Source organism: Mirounga leonina, unplaced genomic scaffold, assembly GCF_011800145.1.
Source record: "Mirounga leonina isolate KUSES-001 unplaced genomic scaffold, KU_Mleo_1.0 Mir_151, whole genome shotgun sequence".
Taxonomy (NCBI): domain Eukaryota; kingdom Metazoa; phylum Chordata; class Mammalia; order Carnivora; family Phocidae; genus Mirounga; species Mirounga leonina.
This window is the reverse complement of record NW_023270377.1, coordinates 60785259-60803780: the sequence shown is the minus strand read 5'-3', so window position 1 is coordinate 60803780 and position 18522 is coordinate 60785259. Positions and strand designations below refer to the sequence as shown.

The 18522-nt window shown below is 35.6% G+C and overlaps 1 protein-coding gene across 7 annotated transcripts in view; it reads left to right on the top strand.

Annotated features, from left to right (window-relative positions):
• The window catches only part of UBR3 (ubiquitin protein ligase E3 component n-recognin 3), a 226711-nt gene that overhangs the window by 155587 nt on the left and 52602 nt on the right, over positions 1-18522 (top strand). For all 7 annotated transcript variants that reach the window (XM_035007806.1, XM_035007803.1, XM_035007802.1 and 4 more), the window contains one exon: positions 5873-5978. In XM_035007806.1, coding sequence (XP_034863697.1) covers positions 5873-5978 — 106 coding nt within the window. The remainder of the gene's footprint in view (positions 1-5872; positions 5979-18522) is intronic.

The following is an 18522-nucleotide window of genomic DNA, read 5'->3' as shown; positions in this document are numbered from 1 at the left end:
TTTACCTTATTGTGAAAATGGGGATGATCATAGATGTGCTATCTAATAATGTATCTATCACGGTTAACTTAAAGATCAAATAGTAATAGATAAAACTCAAAGTATATATATACACACATACTAACATATAGTTTATATATGAAACTGAAGTATTTTATATATATTATTTTATTATTACTAAATTTTTTCTTCACCCTTCAAAGTTCCTACCATGACTGACAGTTTATTCCCTGCCCTACCTTCCATGGAGTGGTGAGGAGTAGGATGGGGCAAGATGAGTCAGCTCCTGTCACCCGATGGCATGAACCTCCTGTTTCTTGGGAACCAGAGCTGCAGATCTTCCCTTCTTAGAGTTGTTCCCAGACTTCATTTGAGGAGCCATCTCCCATCTTTCTGCAGCTAATTTCTCAGGAGTGTGTAGATGAACCAGGGTTAGCTGACTCAGCTGTGAGAGGCGTATATTCACACCTAGTGTGATAAATTGGTTAGAACCATTTCCTTACTTTGATTGATGAGTTACAGAGAAATTGAGATTGTTTTTCCCCCATGGTAGTTCAGAGAATCATTTGGCTAATTGAGATTTTTTTCATTGACAATTACTTAATCAGTGATAACTGCACTGATAGGACTAAAATCTTGAATGACCTGAAATGCAGGCCCAGTTAAGTTTACTATAGATAAATTTTAACAGTGGTACAATTTAACATGGAACCAATTTATAAAAGTTTTTAGGACAACTCTTTAACATATACTTCTGTCTTAATGATATGAGTTCTACTAAGAAATAATCTACCAGTTTTAGATTACTAGTTATTTTAATATTGATAAAGATAGAAAGGATTGTTAAAGCTTACCTTTTTGTTCCAGCTAAGAGTTCTTATAATTAAATCATAGGGTTTTTTGTTTGTTTGTTTGAAGGACAAACCAGTCTTTCAGTGGTGTTTCTATTTTAGTAAGGACATGTCTGTCTTGTGATTAAACACATTATAATACTTTAGACTTGTCACAGTTAGAAAGAATTTGATTTGATATTGCAGAAAATAGAATTCTTTGTCCCATGTGAGTTGTCAGAGCAACCAGTGTGGGGAAGAAAACGGTGAGAGCAAGTAGGTCAAGCACTGCTCTAATAGTTAGAGTTGAGAGGTCAGTCTCTTTGGGGCAATAAAATTAGGGCTGCTTAATTGGCCTACTTCTTGGTTACTGAGCCAGTGTGTCATGACAAAAAAGGAAGAGTATAAATCCTTCGTGAATTTTATGCTTATATTGTATGATTTTTTTCATAGGACTGTTGATTTATTCATGCAATATTCAGCATACTTAAACAAAGTCCTATTATACGCCAAGCACTGTGCTAGCCTACGAAGTACAAAGAAGAAGGGACACAATTTTCTTCTTCAGGGATCTTACCATTAATGGGAGAGAAAAACATGTGAAAATAATTACTGGACTATATAAGAGTGATAAAATAGAGTTAACTCAAGGTATAGAGAATGTATAAAGCAAGGGATGATTACATCTGTCTCAGTTATGGTATTAGAGAAGACTTTACAGAGGAGCACTTGAACTAGCTCTTGAAAGATGAATCAAGTTTGCCTGGAGAACAAGAATGTACTATTCTGGGCTGAGAGAACAGCTGGCAGAGACAGAATGAGACAACATGACACACTGTGGAATACTTGGAAAGGAAAGGGAAGAAAAAGAAAGGAGGTTAAGAAATAAAAGATAGGGGTTATCTCATGAAGGGCTTTCAAAACCTATCCCTTCAGTGGTTCACCAACCAGTTATGAGATAATATGATAGACTTATTGTTTACAGGGATCGGGAGAGAGTGAAACAAAAGGCATGAAGCTGAATGAGCACTCTGTTGAGTAATCCAGTTGAGAAATGATGTAGCGGTGGAGTGAAGCAGAAGAGGATGGATCATAGGAGGTAGAACCAATAGGATTGGTAATCAGTTGGCTATGGAGGGCAAGAATGTGGGATTGAGTCCCCAAGTTTTTTTGTTTGTCTTTGTTTTTGTTTTGGTGTTGGTGTTTGCAGTTATTTGCAGTGATGTCATTCCCCTAAATAGGGATTATACGAGGAACTGAACATTGCAGCCCAGATAACATTGGGCTATATAATCAGTTTATTTTTGGATATACTGATTTTGTGGTGCCTGTTGAACATTGAAGAGCTAGAGAAATTGGTGAATTGTAAACTTGTAAGTAGACATGGAAATTGAATTTGGTGAAGTAGTATGGGCAGAATGAGAGGGAAGGAGAACTAATAAGAAGGGTTCCTTTTCCTTTTCTTGTGGAGAATGCTACCTTTTAGGGTTTAACAGAGGAAGAAGAATATGTAAAAGTAACTGAGAAAGAACTGGGGGGGAATCAGGAATGAATAGTACCAAAAGTTCAGGGGAAGAGAGAGAAGAGAAGAGACTTAAAAATATATATTAATATTTTTTGTGGAGTGGTAGTTTTATGTGGAGACCTGATGTTTGTAATGCCATAATTTCTAATTTTAATTGTAGTATCTCAATTTTATAAGTATTTTTTTTTTTTAAAGATTTTATTTATTTATTTGACAGAGAGAGACACAGCCAGAGAGGGAACACAAGCAGGGGGAGGGGAGAGGGAGAAGCAGGCTTCCCGCCGAGCGGGGAGCCTGATGCGGGGCTCGATCCCAGGACCCTGGGATCATGACCTGAGCCGAAGGCAGACGCTTAATGACTGAGCCACCCAGGCGCCCCTCAAGTTTATAAGTATTAAATTTATTATTTGGAATTTATTCTTGCAAAACACATATGTGTATACATGTATGTAAGCACACCTATCTACATACTACACATATATGCGATTCCTATAACAGGCTAGAAAGGTGGTATTATTCCCATTTTACAGATAATAAAACTAAGGTCTTTTGTCCAAGGACACATGATCAGTACAGAACTTGGATTCAAATCTAGGACTTACTGGCTCCTACTAGACAGTGGTGCCTTGTATACATATGTTGAAATCATAGCACACCTCTAAATAAATTTAATGGTGTTTCTCATTTCCAGAATGCTTTTATAAATGTGGGTCTAACTTTAGAACTGTAAAACATGTTGTTCCAGAAAAGAAGTTATCTATTCTTTTTACTGTTGTTATTCAAGATTTTAATGATATGATTTCTTGATGTAATTATTTTTCAACTTTTAAAATATCATACAAATGGTTGGTGTTTAAAATGTTTTCCCATTGGGGTGCCTGGCTGGCTCAGTTGGAAGGGCATGCAACTCTTGATCTTGGGGTCCTGAGTTTGAGCCCCACATGGGGTGTAGAGATTACTTAATAAAACTTAAAAATGTTTTCCCATTAGTTTCAGTTTTTAACTTTTTGATTATGATCATAGCTTCTCCTTATCCTACATCTACTACTGTCAATATTTGTTTTAGTCTAAGAGATCTTTTTGCTGCTAAATGAGAATTTATTATTGAAAGCCCTCAGACTAAATTTTGAAAAATACAATGAATAGTGAAAGGTGTTGATTGTTATTTGGCCAGTTCTCTGTTTCCTACTGAAGTTATTTGCAGTTTCTAGCATTGTTTTTCAAAGGTAGGTGTACCTCATTAGATAAGTCTTCAGCTTTAAAGTCAATACCAAAGACTCTTGTTATATATTATATTAATAGCTTTAGGAGATGCCTCAGAGTTACAGTATCAGTTTTTCATAGGAATGGAAAGGGGTATATTTGTGTTAGAAAAGGAATTTTGCATTTTTCTTTTAATCATAAAAACCCTAGGGAGAACCAGAGTGGTAGACATAACAAGGAAGTAGCAAAATCTTGAATTCTATTCTTAGCTTTTCCATAGGTAGCTTCTATTCTTAGCTTTTCTCTGGGCCTATTTCCTCATCTGCAGAAATGAGGGAATAGAAGAGATGAAAAAGTTTCCTTCAGCATATGTATTTCTTTAATTATGGTAGAGGTTAGGAAAATAGATGGATTGCAGCATTATTTCTATGCCACCATAGTTTCAGTGCAAAGCTAGTTAGTAAAATTGCAACTCCTATGCTTTTGATTAAATCAGATAAACTTCCTGATAACTGACTTTCATCTTGAAATATTAAAAACAGCTCTTTAAAAAAATTTTTTTAAATTTAAATTTAATTAGCCAACATATAGTACATAAGTTTCCGAAGTAGTTAAAAACAGCTCTTTGATTTAGCTAACACATATAAAAAAAATGTAAAACTCCACACCTTTCAATTTGAGTTAATATTTTTCTGCTAGAGGAATTTAGGTTTTTTTTTTTTTTTTTTTTTTTTTTTAACACTTTCAGGTTTTTAGACACTTTTATTATAAATTATGTACTTGGTAAAAACAATCTCTTATGTGTAATTGAATTGAAATAAAATGACCAATATATCTTTCATCATTTTATTTCTCTGCTGAAAACATCCCTGTTGTCAGTGTTATTAGTTGAACCAGTTTACTGGAAAAACTGGAAATTTGGGAAACTTAACTGGTCTTATAACTGGGGATAACAAAGTAGAATTTTTGTGAAAAGTAATTGAGATAATCTATGTTAAATGATTTCAAAATAGTGCCTGGCATGTAACACATACTCAGCTAATGTGGGTATTAATAGGATGAAGAAATTTTAAGAGAGGATTTATGCTATACATTGACCTATAGACATGAGACGAAGCAGGTTAAGGTATTTACATTCTTCTGTTTGTTTTAGAGAGATCAGGATGAAACTTACAGGTATTAAGAGTGTTAAGATTCAGTTCCCTTGCCCTCCTCCCATTTCCTCTACCTGCCCCACAGAGTAGAACGTTTACTTTGTTCATCCTATAGCTCTCATACGTCTTAAAATAGCTTCCCAAAACCACAACTACTACTACTATTACCCCTACTACTACTACCCCCCCCAAGAATCATATTGGTGGATCTTAAATTAATCTAAAATATAGTTGGTTTCTAAGTCGTTGCTGAGAGAAACAAAATCTTGTTTCGTTTTGGGTTATTTTAATTTAGAGAATAAGTGACAACAGTATGCTTGTGTTATTTGGCTTTTTTTCTGTCTGGCTTTAAGAATTAATTTCAGTCATATGTCAGAAAGTATTACCTGATTTTCTAAAAAATGACTTTTTAGTCACACATGTTTTTGAGTATTTGTGGCAGAAAAATCTAATCCATTCCTTGTCATTTTTACCGCCAAAAAAGGACATGTGATATGAAAGCAAAATTTAGGGTTTTCTTCTGAATGGTTTAAAGAAAAGGCTTTTTTCCCCCTAAATCTCATGAGCAGAATTTTGTTTAAAGCTAACACTCATAGATTATTGTTAAGGTTTAGACTGAAGAATGGAAACAGCTAGAATAGCTGTGCTAAGTAATACTGTTATTTCAGTTTTTTCCTCATGTTGAATCAAAAGATAATGAAGTCACAATTCAGTCTAAAGAGGATTTAGGGGAAAATACTATGTAAATAATTTCATCTAATAGCAATTTATGTGGATGTCATTGTCAGTATTACTCAGGTTAGGGTATTGATAATAGTAAATCTTTGTTAGGGACAACCATAGGAGTGAGAAGGGCCAGTTGTCAAGTCTGATGCATAAAGCCAAGGAAAAGTAGGTCTGTGACAGGAGATGAGGAAAACAAACCATTCCAGTATTAATATTGAGCATAAGAATAGTCCAGATTCCAGTAGAAGTTTTTTGGATATATATTTCAGTGTTTACCTTAAAAGAGAGCATGAAGTAGTTGATACTTAAACTTGGTGAATTATAATTATGAGGATGGGAAATATTTCCACATGAATTAGCTAGAAATTTTGTCTGAATTTTGTCCTGGAAGAAGTGTGTGAACTTTCTAATTACCTTTTCTTCAATTTATTTAGATCAACTGTTCCATGTATTAGCCTTGCACATGCGGCTTTATAGCATTGATTCTGAGTATAATCCCTGGAGAAAGCTTACGCAATTAGTAGAAGAGGTGAATTCGCAGTAAGTATTACTGAGAGATTAAAGTCAATTAAAACTGTTTTTGAGAAACAGTTACATATTGAAATAGAACTAAAATTCTTTATGAATATGTGAATTTTCCTTATTAAACATAGAAATATATAAAAAATAAAAAACGTTTACCATTATACTTTCAGTAAAGATTGTATAAAAATTCATACCAAGCAAGAAAATGTTTTAAAGAATCCCATTAATTTTTATGCAGTTAAAAAGTTTGAATGGAGGTGCACAATGACTGATTGCCCCTCTTTTTATGTCAGAATTGATCAGTGGGTTCAGGTAGCCTTAGTCTGATACCTTTATTGTAAAGTTCTCCATCAGCCTTACACCCAGTGATTTTTGTAACCCATCATGATTCTTGCCTAAGTCTAGTATTTCATTAGGTGATTCAAAGAGTGATTTTAAACAAAACAAAACAAAAACAAGAAACCTTACTTCTGATTTATTAGCTAGGAATGATTTTTTTAATAAAGGAAAACTTTCCCGTATCATCTCTTTGGTTACCCTGAAATATAGTTTGGCAGGATGAATACTTGATTTTTCCCAGTTTATAAGTTTTCAAAGAAGTGAGTTGATGCCCTAGCAACTTCCAGTGGTGACCAGTAAGTTGTGGTTATTTATTTGATGATATTCATAATTTTTATATATTTGATGTTGTTTACTCCATTTCAGCCATTCTTTTCAGTGCAAATCGTCCCTTTTTATTTATTTTAATTTTTATTGAAGTATAATTGACATGCCATATCCTATTAGTCTTATGCATACATTCATAGAGATTCAGTGTTTTTAAACATTACAAAATGATCTCCACAGTAAGTCTAGTCACCATCTGTCACCGTACAAAGTTATTACAATGTTACTGACTATAGTCCCTATGCTGTATATTACATCCCCATGGCTTATTTTATTAACTGGAAGTTTGTACCTCTTAATCCCCTTCACCTATTTCACGCATCCCCAATTCCTCTCCACTCTGATAAACACCAGTTTGTTTCTTGTATTTATGAGTTTGCTTCTGTTTTGTTTTGTCTGCTTGGTTGTTTTGTTTTTTAGATTCCATATGTAAGAGTAAGATCATACAGAATTTGTCCATCTGACTTAATTTCACTGAGCGTAATACCCTCTAGGTCCATCGATGTTGTCACAAATGGCATGATTTCATTCTTTTTTATGGCTAAGTAATGTTCTATTGTACGTATATGTGTGTGTGTGTGTGTATGTATATGTATGTATGTATGTACACATGCGCGTATATATACACATCACACCTTTATCTATCTATTGATGGACACTTAAGTTGCTTCCATATCTTGGGTATTGTAAATAATGCTGCCATGAACATAGGGGTGTGTATATCTCTTCCTAGTGCTGGCAAGAATGTGGAGAATAGGGAACCCTCATACACTGTTAGTGGGAATGTAAATTGGTACAGCCACTATGGAGGTTCCTCAGAAAACTAAAAATCGAACTACCACCATACAATCCTGCAATTCTGCTTCTAGGTATTTAACCAAAGAAAGTGAAGACACCAATTTGAAGAGATATATATTGCTCTCTTTTAGGTTAGTGAGAATCCCTTTAGGATGGCTGTTGTACTTTGACATGATCCAGGTAGTCTTTGATAATATCCTTGCTTTCTGGCACAATAAGTTAATCTAGGCTTATTTTGTACATTTTACACTCTCTACCTGGCATCAGCCATTTCTCTGTGGAGTTCCTTTTAATGGGAAATGGTATTTAGAGATCACAATCTGGTATAAATAGCTATTGTGTTATCACAATAATTTTTAGGCTTATAGGCCATTCCAGTGGACAGTTAGGGAGTCTTTTTTAAAAGATTTATTTATTTTGGAGAGAGAGAGAGCAGACAAGCACAGGGAGGGACAGAGGGAGAGGGACAGGCAGATTCTGCACTGAGTGTGGAGCCAGACATGGGGCTTGATCTCAGGACCCTGAGATAATGACCAGAGCCGAAATCAAGAGTTGAAATCAAGAGTCGGTCACTTAACTGACTGAGCCACCCACGCACCTCATAAGTTTTTTTTCTTTAATGAGTAAAAGATCCTGAGTTCTTACTGGTATTTGTAATTCAAATGTAAGATTGCAAAGTTATATTTTATTTCTTAACTTTTTTATTTGCATCTTTTTTCTCTTATTCTGAAAAATCTATTTATAATAATATTAACTTTATTACTACTTCCATCACCTACAGTATAACTATAATTATTTTGAAAAAAATGATATTATTACTGACTATAAGTTCTTTTGACCTAGAGTATATACCACTACGGATGTACAGGCAAAACATTGTTTTTAAGTCATTTAAAGTAACTTTTTTTCTTGTGTCTTTATGCCTCCAACTTGATTTATAGTGAGATTCACTTGTTTCAGTTCTTTTTTTCCTCAGTATTTAAAGATTACCTTTTTCCCCCTTGATTTATTTATCTTAATTTTATAAAACTTATATTTTTCCAAAGGAAAAACTGTGTGATAAAGTAAATTCAGAGACCTCTATCTCCCATTCATGCCCATTTGCATTTCTTTTTGGGAACTCTTTATCTGTTGCCCATTGCTAAAAATTGAATTGTTGGTCTTTTTCCTCTTCATTTTTTTTTTTTAAATTTATTCATGAGAGAGAGAGAGAGAGGCAGAGGGAGAAGCAGGCTCCCCAGCTGAGCAGGGAGCCCGATGCGGGACTCAATCCCAGAACCCTGGGATCATGACCTGAGCCGAAGGCAGATGTTCAACCATCTGAGCCACCCAGGTGCCCCTCCTCTTCATTTTTAAAAACATGTTTATAGATCATGGGTATTAGTCTTTTGTATTATAAGTTGCAAATATATTTCAGTAGATTGTCAAATATGTTTTTAGTTTATGATTTTTTTTGCCATCCAAAGTTTTTTCTTTAATGTCATATTTATTAATCTTTTCATTTATTAATTCTGGAATTTGACTCATCTTTACTCAGGTCTTACTCCACTCCCTGGTTATAAAGAAATTCACTTGGGTTTCTTTTCCTATTTTTTTTTAATTGAGATATTATTGACATACATTATACTAGTTTCAGGAGTAATGAAACTAATTACAACATAATGATTTGATATTTGTATATATTGTAAATGATCACCATAGTAAGTCTAGTTAACATCTGTCACTGCACATAATTACAAACTTTTTTCTTGTGATGAGAACTTTTAAGTTCTCTTACCTACTTTTTTTTTTTTTTTTTAAAGATTTTACTTATTTTTGCGTGCGCGCGAACAGGAGAGAACAAGCATGGGGGGAGGGGCTAAGGAAGAAGCAGACTCCCTGCTGAGCAGGGAGCCTGATGTGCGACTTGATCCTAGGACCCTGGGATCATGACCTGAGCTGAAGGCAGATACTTAACTGACTGAACCACCCAGGCGCCCTCTTAGCAACTTTCAAATACACAGCACAGTATTATTAACTATAGTCACCATGCTGTACATTACATCCCCATGACTTACTTATTTTAAACTGGAACTTTCACCCATTTTGCTCACTCACCATCCACTATCTCTGACAAGCACCAATTTGTTCTTTTTATCTATGAGTTAATTTTTTTAAAAAAGATTCCAATTGTAAGTGAAATCATATGGTATTTATCTTTCTTTGGCTGATTTATTTTACTTAGCATAATGTCCTCAAGGTCCATCTTTATTGTCAAAAATGGCAGGGTTTCCTTCTTTTTTTTTTAATGGATGAATAATATTCCTCTGTGTGTGTGTGTGCGTGTCTATTACATTTTCTTTATCCATTCATCCATTGATGGACACTTGGATTGTTTCCTTGTCTTGGTGACTACAAATTAAGCTGTAGTGAACTTGAGGATGCATATATTTTTTTGAGTTACTGTTTTTATTTCCTTTGGATAAATACCCAGAAGTGGAATTGCTGGATCATATGGTAGTCATATTTTTAATTTTTTGAGGAACCTCCATACTGTTTACTATAATGGCTGTACCAGTTTACATTCCCACCAACAATGCACAAAGGTTCCTTTTCTCCACATTCTTATCAACACTTGGTATTTCTTTTTGATAATAGCCATGTTAACAGTTGTGAAGTGATATCTCATTGTGGTTTTGATTTGCATTTCCTTGATGATTAGTGATGTTGAGCACCTTTTCAGTACCTTTTGGTCATCTGTATGTATTCTTTGGGAAAATGTCTATTCAGATCCTCTGCTCATTTTTTAATTGGCTTGTTTTTTTTGCTATTGAGTTGTATGAATTCCTTATATATTTTGGATATTAGCCTCTTACCAGGTATACGATTCTTCTAATACTTTTCTGACTTCAGTTTTTACATTTGGATCTCTATTTGGAATTTATCATGATATCTGATATAAGAAATGGATCCAATTTTATTTTTTCCATATAGCTACCAGATGTCCTATTGCTTTGCCTTCCCTACAATAGTAAATTAAAACAGAACTACCAAAAAAAAAAGAAAGAAAGAAAGGGAAAGAAGGTGAGAAAGCACTTTGTTTACTGATGTGGAAAGATCCCCATCAAGATACAATGTTAAGAGAAAAATACAGGAGAAAAAAATGTGTACATTATGCCACCACTTGTGTAATCAAGTAGGGCTGAGAAAGTTCATTTGTATTTGCTTGTTAAAACAAACCAGACCCACACATGTCTGGATATTGGATTTATAGCATAGATGGCACTGAGGAGCAGTGAGGGAAGCATAACCTTTATAATAAATGGTGCTGGGTTAATTGGAAATTTGTATGAGAAGTAATAATATTGACCCTTATCTCATACAGAACCTACTCACATTTTGCCAGTTGTTTCAGAAATGTCCTAGAAATGCAAATGCAATGCAAAGAGAATTCAAGATTGTTCTTGCATTTAGAGTGTCCTATCTCTTTAATTTCCTTTAATCTGAAATTGTTCCCAACTTTTTCTTTGTATTTCATGACATTGACATTTTTTTTTTTTTAAAGAGCTCAGGCCAATTTGTAGAATCTCTCAATTTATTTTTATTTTCTTTTATATTTTTTTAAAAAAGATTTTACTTGACAGAGAGAGACACAGAGACACAGCGAGCGAGGGAACACGAGCAGCAGGGAGTGGGAGAGGGAGAAGCAGGCTTCCATGGAGCAGGGAGCCTGATGCGGGGCTTGATCCCAGGACCCTGGGATCCTGACCTGAGCCAAAGGCAGACGCTTAATGACAGAGCCACTCAGGCCCCCCTCCCTCAATTTATTTTTGTTCAGTAGTTCCTTGTGGTTAGATTCAGATGATAAACTTTTGGCAGAAATATCACAAAAGTAACATGTTCTTTTTTTTTTTTTTTTTAAGATTTTTATTTATTTATTTGACAGAGAGAGACACAGCGAGAGAGGGAACACAAGCAGGGGGAGAGGGAGAAGCAGGCTTCCCGCAGAGCAGGGAGCCCGATGCGGGGCTTGATCCCAGGACCCTGGGATCATGACCTGAGCCGAAGGCAGACCACTTAACGACCGAGCCACCCAGGTGCCCCGTAACATATTCTTTTTAGTGCATCATATTAGGAGGTACATGCTGTTGATTTGTCTTGTTGATGATAATGACTCTGATCACTTGGTTAATGTGGTATCTGCCAGATTTTTTAACTAAATTTATTATTTCATCCTTTGTAATTTGTAATTACAGTTGCCTTCTGGGGAGATACTTTGAGGCTATGAATATGTTCTGCTACTTCTCAAAAAAATGTGTGTACGTTTTGTGTTTATAGACAAAATTAGCAAGCTATTAGTATTTTGCATGTTATGGCTAAGGAAAGTTACATTTCTTGACTTTAGCTTGTAATTTTCTTTCCTAGCTAGACTTGCATACTCAAGGTCAAGGATGGTGTACAAGTAAAATATTAGAAGACCTAATTCTCTGAGTCTGAAGATGTTTAGCAAACAAAAGGTTTCCTAAGTGTAGTATTGATGAATTAAAAGTTTTAAAGACTAGACATAGGTACTATGCTTTCAGTACTGTTTGTCAGATGTGTTCTTATCAACCCCTAGGATTTAATAACCATTTAGGTTAGTAGTAAATGCTGTGAACACTTAACCAGTGATTATTTCATGCTAGGTATTTTTGAGCTTTGCATGTATCATCTTAATCATCACTATAACTGTATACACGAGGTACCATTGTTATCCCAAGTTTTATATATGAAGAACCTGAGGCTTAGAAAAATTAATTGGGGTGCCTGGGTGGCTCAGTCAGTTAAGCATCTGACTCTTGATCTCAGCTCAGCTCAGGTCTTGATCTGAGGGTCATGAGTTCAGGCTCCACGTTGGGCTCCAAGCTGGGTGTGGAGCCTACTTAAAAAAAAGAAAAATTAATTAACATGGTTTTTAGGGGCACACAGCTGTTAAGAAATAGGGGTGGGTGGCATTTGAATCCATATCTTTCTGATTCAAGATCCTAAGTCTTAACTATTACTCTCTTTCCTTTCTTAGTAGTAAGAGATCCAAGCAATTTCTGGAAAATCTGGTTGATTTCCACCCCCCCGTATTTGTTCTCATTTTTATGGTTCTTTAATTCACTAACTTATAATATTATAGTTGATTATAATATGGTATCGGTGTTTCCTATCTATATATTAGATTTTAAAAGACTGAAGTATCTTTTTCTGTTTTCTCACTTTTAATACTTTCCTGACATAAAATTTATGTCTAATGATAGAGGTTTCTCATATATACATTTTCCTTTAATCCTCTTGAAAGTTATTTATTTCCTTTTAATCTCACTGTGTTGTTAATCACTTTGGTTTAAAAAAAATGGAGACTCAAGCCTATTAAATCTAATCCACCATTTCCTCTTATCATCCATAGAGTTAATAGAAGTATACAGTTTTTATAATCTGGATTTTGAAGATTATTTAAAAACTTTAAGAAATAAACAATTATGTATTTTAAGATATTTTTTGTATTTTAAAATATTAAACATTAAAAGTGTAAACATTTGTCATTGCAAATGGCAAGGTTGCAATTTTTGATGGTTGCATAATATTCCATTGTGTGTGTGTGTGTGTGTGTGTGTATTCCACATCTTTATCTATTCATCTGTCAATGGACATCTGGCCTCTTCCTATAAACATAGTTATCACAATGATGGTATTAAACCCTACAGTCAAAATTTTTGGTTCTCTTTTCTAAATGGGGTATATCCATTCATTCATTCATTCTGATTATGTGCCTCCTGTGTGCCAGGAGAGATCCATTTCTCTGTCTTCAGAATGATTGTTTTTGTCTTTGTAGCCAACAAGCTCCAGGTTATTATTATTTTTATAAATTTTTTTCCTGATTATAAAAATTATATTTATGTACAATGTTTAGAATGTGCAAAAATGGTGAGGGAAAAAAATGAAAGAATCCACAATATTTATTTATTTATTTATAATTTAGTTTTTTATATTAACATATAATGTATTATTTGTTTCAGGGGTACAGTTCTGTGATTCATTAGTCTTATATAATACTGAATGCTCATTACAACACATACCCTTCCCAGTGTCCATCACCCAGTTACCCCAGCCCCCCACGCTCCTCCCCTCCAACAACCCTCGGTTTGTTTCCTAAGAGTCTCTTATGCTTTGTCTCCCTCTCTTGTTTCATCTTGCTTCCTTTTTTGCTCTCTTCCCCTATAATCCTCTGCCTTGTTTCTTAAATTCCAAAATATCAGTGAGATCATAAGATAATGGTCTTTCTCTGATTGACTTATTTCACTTAGCATGATGCCCTCTAGTTCCATCCATGTTGTTGCAAATGGCAAGGTTTCAATTTTTGATGGCTGCATAATATTCCGGTGTGTGTGTGTGTGTGTGTGTGTGTGTGTGTGTGTGTGTATTCCACGTCCTTACCCATTCATCTGTCGATGGACATCTGGCCTCTTTCCATAGTTTGGCTATTGTGGACATTGCTGCTATATATGTTGGGGTGCAGGTGCCCCCTTTGGATCACTACATTTGTATATTTGGGGTAAATCCCCAGTAGTGCAATTGCTAGGCCATAGGGTAGCTCTATTTTCAACTTTTTGAGGAGCCTCCATACTGTTTTCCAGAGTGGCTGCACCAGTTTGCATTCCCACCAACAGTGTAGGAGGATTCCCCTTTCTCCACAACCTCGCCAACATTTGTTGTTTCCTGACTTGTTAATTTTAGCCATTCTGATTGGTGTAGGTGGTATATCTCATTGTGGTTTTGATTTGTATTTCCATAATGCTGAATGATGTTGAGCACTTTATTAATTGGCTTATATAATTGGCTGCTCCCATGTTGGGGGCATAGATATTTACAATTGTTAGATCTTGTTGTATAGACCCTTTAATTAATGATATAGTGTCCTTTGTCATCTCCTATTACAGTCTTTGGTTTAAAATCTAATTTGTCTGATACAAGGATTGTCACCTCAGCTTTCTTTGATGTCCATTAGCATGAGAAATGGTTTTCCACCACCTCACTTTAAATCTGGAGGTGTCTTCGGTTCTAAAATGAGTCTCTTGCAGACAGCATATCGATGGGTCTTGCTTTTTTATCCAATCTGATACCCCGTGTCTTTTGATTGGAGCATTTAGCCCATTTACATTCAGGGTAACTATTGAAAGATATGAATTTAGTGCCATTGTATATCACCTGTAAGGTGACTGTTATTTGTATATTGTCTCTGTTCATTTCTGGTCTATGTTACTTTTAGGCTCTCTTTTTGTTTAGAGGACCCCTTTCAATATTTCTTGTAGGCCTAGGTTTGGTGATCACAAATTCTTTTAGTTTCTGTTTGTCCTGGAAGTTTTTTATCATTCCTTCTATTTTGAATGACATCCTAGCTGGATAAAGTATTCTTGGCTGCATATTTTTCTTGTTCAGCACCCTGAATATATCATGCCAGTCCTTTCTGGCCTGCCAGGTCTCCGTGGATAGATCTGTTGCTAATCTAATGTTTCTACCCTTGTAGGTTACAGACCTCTTGTCCCAAGCTGCTTTCAGGATTTTCTCTTTGTCTCTGAGATTTGTGAGTTTTACTATTAGATGTCAGAGTGTTGACCTATTTTTATTGATTTTGAGAGGGGTTGTCTATGCCTCGTGGATTTTGATGCCTATTTCCTTCCAGAATAGGGAAGTTTTCTGCTATAATTTGCTCCAATATGACTTCTGTCCCTCTCTCTCTCTTTCCTCTTCTTCTGGAATCCCAATTATTCTAATATTGTTCTACTTTATGGTATCATTTATCTCTCGAATTCTCCCCTTGTGATCCAGTAGTTGTTTATTTCTCTTTTTCCCAGCATCTTTATTCTCTGTCATTTGGTCTTCTATATCACTAATTTTCTCTTCTTCCTCATTTATCCTAGCAATTACAGCCTCCATTTTTTATTGCATCTCATTAGTAGCCTTTTTGATTTCAACTTGGTTAGATTTTAGTTCTTTTATTTCTTTTATTTCTCTTTTATTTATGTGCTTTTTTTTTCAAGCCCAGCTGTTAACTTTATAATCGTTATTCTGAACTCTAGTTCTGACATCTTGCTAATGTCCGTATTGATTAGGTCCCTGGCACTCAGTACTGCCTCTTGTTCTCTCTTTTTTTTTTTTTTTTAGATTTTATTTATTTATTTGAGAGAGAGAATGAGAGAGAGAGAGAGAGAGCGAGCATGAGAAGGGGGAGGGTCAGAGGGAGAAGCAGACTCCCTGCTGAGCGGGGAGCCCAATGCGGGACTCGATCCAGGGACTCCAGGATCATGACCTGAGCCGAAGGCAGTGGCTTAACCAACTGAGCCACCCAGGCGCCCTTGTTCTCTTTTTTAAGGTGAGTTTTTCCATCTTGTCATTTTGTCCAGAGAAGAATAGATGAACGAGAGAGCAAAATACTAAAATGGCAACAGTTATCCCAGAGAAATACACACTAAACAAATCAGAAGAGACTGAAACGGGGGGGGGGGGGGGGTAAGCAGAATAGAGCAATACACTGGATTCTTTGTGTATTTTGTTCTGTTTTTTAGAAAACTAGATCACAAAATTATAAAGAAAGGAAAACTTACATATGTACAAAAGTAAAATTGTATACAATGAAAGGATAGATTGTAACTGTAAAAATGGAAATTCAAAGACAAAAAACAAAAGAAAGAAAACAACAACAACAAAAGGAAGGGATATATAAACAGGTGAACAGAACAGAGTAATACACTATCTACTGAGTGTATTTTGGTCAGTTTGTTAGAGGAAACTACAACTCAAAATTGTAAAGGAAGAGAAACTTATATATACAAAAATAAAATTAAATACATTGAAAGATTAGAATGTAACTGTAAGAATGAAAATTTAAAAAGACTTTAACAAAACAACCCCCCCCAAAAAAAACCAAAACAAAACAAAAAAAAAAGGAAGAAGGAGAAAAAAAAGAGAATATGATCAGGCAGGTGAATAGAACTTTGCCATACACTAGATTTGGGGTGTATTTTGGTTTGTTAGAAGAAAATGCATCTGAACATTTTAAAGAAAGAAAAACACACACACACACACACACACACACACACACACATATATATATATATATATGTAAGATTAAATACAATGAAGGGATAGAATGTGAGTATAAAAATGAAAATTAAAAAAGATTTTAAAAAGTTGATAAAATAAGGTTGAAAAAGGAGAGAAGAAGTATTTTTTAAAAAATAAAAAAAAATTAAAAAAAATTGAAGTTGAAAGACTAAAGAATCATGGGGGAAAAGCCATGAGTTCTATGTGCTGTATTCCCCTAGTGCTGGAGTTTTGCAGTTCTCATTGATGGGTAAACTTGGTCTTGGCTGGATATTCTTGCTAATCTTCTGGGGGAGGAGCCTGTTGCATTGATTCTCAAATGTCTTTGCCCCAGGTGGAATTGCACTGCCCTTGCCTGGGGACAGGCTAAGTAATCTGCTCCAGTTTGCTCTACTGCTCTACGCTCTGCTCTACGAGGCTTTTGTTCCCTGAAGGCTTTCCCCGCAGCTTTAGAGGATAAGAATGAAAATGGTGACCTCCCAATCTCCACTCCGGAACCCAAAACTCTGGGCCCCACCCCTCAGTGAGCCCTCAGAGAAAAGCAGTCAGTCACTCCTGTCTCTCTGGTCTCTGCCCACACTCCGTGTTTACCCGGCCTATGACTGAGCGTTTCTGTCTCTGGCTCACGACCCCGTTTGGAGTTTCCAAACCCAGCAGGCTCCTACGGGAGTGCTCCTGTAGGAGCAGCGTGCACTCTCATGCTGCTCCTCCCTGGGGGAGGAACGGGGATCTCCTCGCTTCTGCTGCTTGTTGGGTCCCTGCTCAGAGTGCCAGTGGCCTGACTGTGTCATGGATCATGGTTTATGGCAACCCTGAGCTGAGAGCCCACTCCAAGGCTCACTCTTTGCAGCCGGCTTCTCCTGCTCCAATAGCTGGGAGCTCTGCCGCACTCACGCACCCCTGGTCTTCCTGTGACCCCGAGGGTCCTGAGGCCACACTGACCCACGAGGGTTCCACCCTCGCTTAGCCACCAGAGCGACGTCCCTCACCGGAGCAGACTTCTAAAAGTTCTGATTTTATGCTCCGCTGCTCTATCAGTTGCCAGTAGCCGGCTGACGGAGGCTCCCTTCCCCCCACGGTCTATCTTCCCATACATCGCTTTGGATTCATTTCTCTACACCTCCTACTTTGCAGAAAGTGGTCGCTTTTCTATTCATAGAGTTGCAGCTATTCTTTTCTTCGATCTCTGGTTGAGTTTGCAGGTGTTCAGAATGGTTTGATAGCTATCTAGCTGAATTCCTGGGACCAGACGAAATTAAGGTCTCCTATTCCTCCGCCATCTTGGACTCTTTCCCCAAAAGAATCCAAAATCTTATAACCCACATGTTATATATAGTTTATTATAATTTCATGAATTCATGAACTATAAAAATGAGAGCAAATATGAGGGGGGAAAATCAGTCCTGTTTTCTGGGAATTCCTCTAACATTGTTAACATTTTGAAATATTTATTTCCAGTTTCTTTTTTTCTGAATATATATTCTGAATTTTTAAATATTGTTTGAATCATACTATACCAGTTTTAGAATCTGCTTTTTAAAATTAACACATAACAACCAAATTCTCACATCATTAAAAATTCCTTAACATACCTAATTTATGTATTCATTCCTATTGTTAATCTTTTAAATTGTTTCTCCTTTTCTACCATAATATCAGATGATGTATTAAGCAGTTCTTTACATGTCAGATATAATCTCAGAAATCTAAAATAACATGAAAGCATATATTTTATGTTTTAGTCATTAATTTATAAATATTCACATAGTGTCAGGCACTGTGTTATATAGCACAACATTGCTTTTTGGAAAGATTGTACCTATATAAGCTTTCACTGGCAATGTAGGGATATTCCCATTTCTGTTAATCTTGGGTATTATCACTTTAAAAACATATTTTGGGCTAGTTTGATATATAAAAAAGTGGATTCCAAAGTAATAGAAATTTGTTTAGTAAAACAAAAGTAAAGTTAACTTCATATAAATGT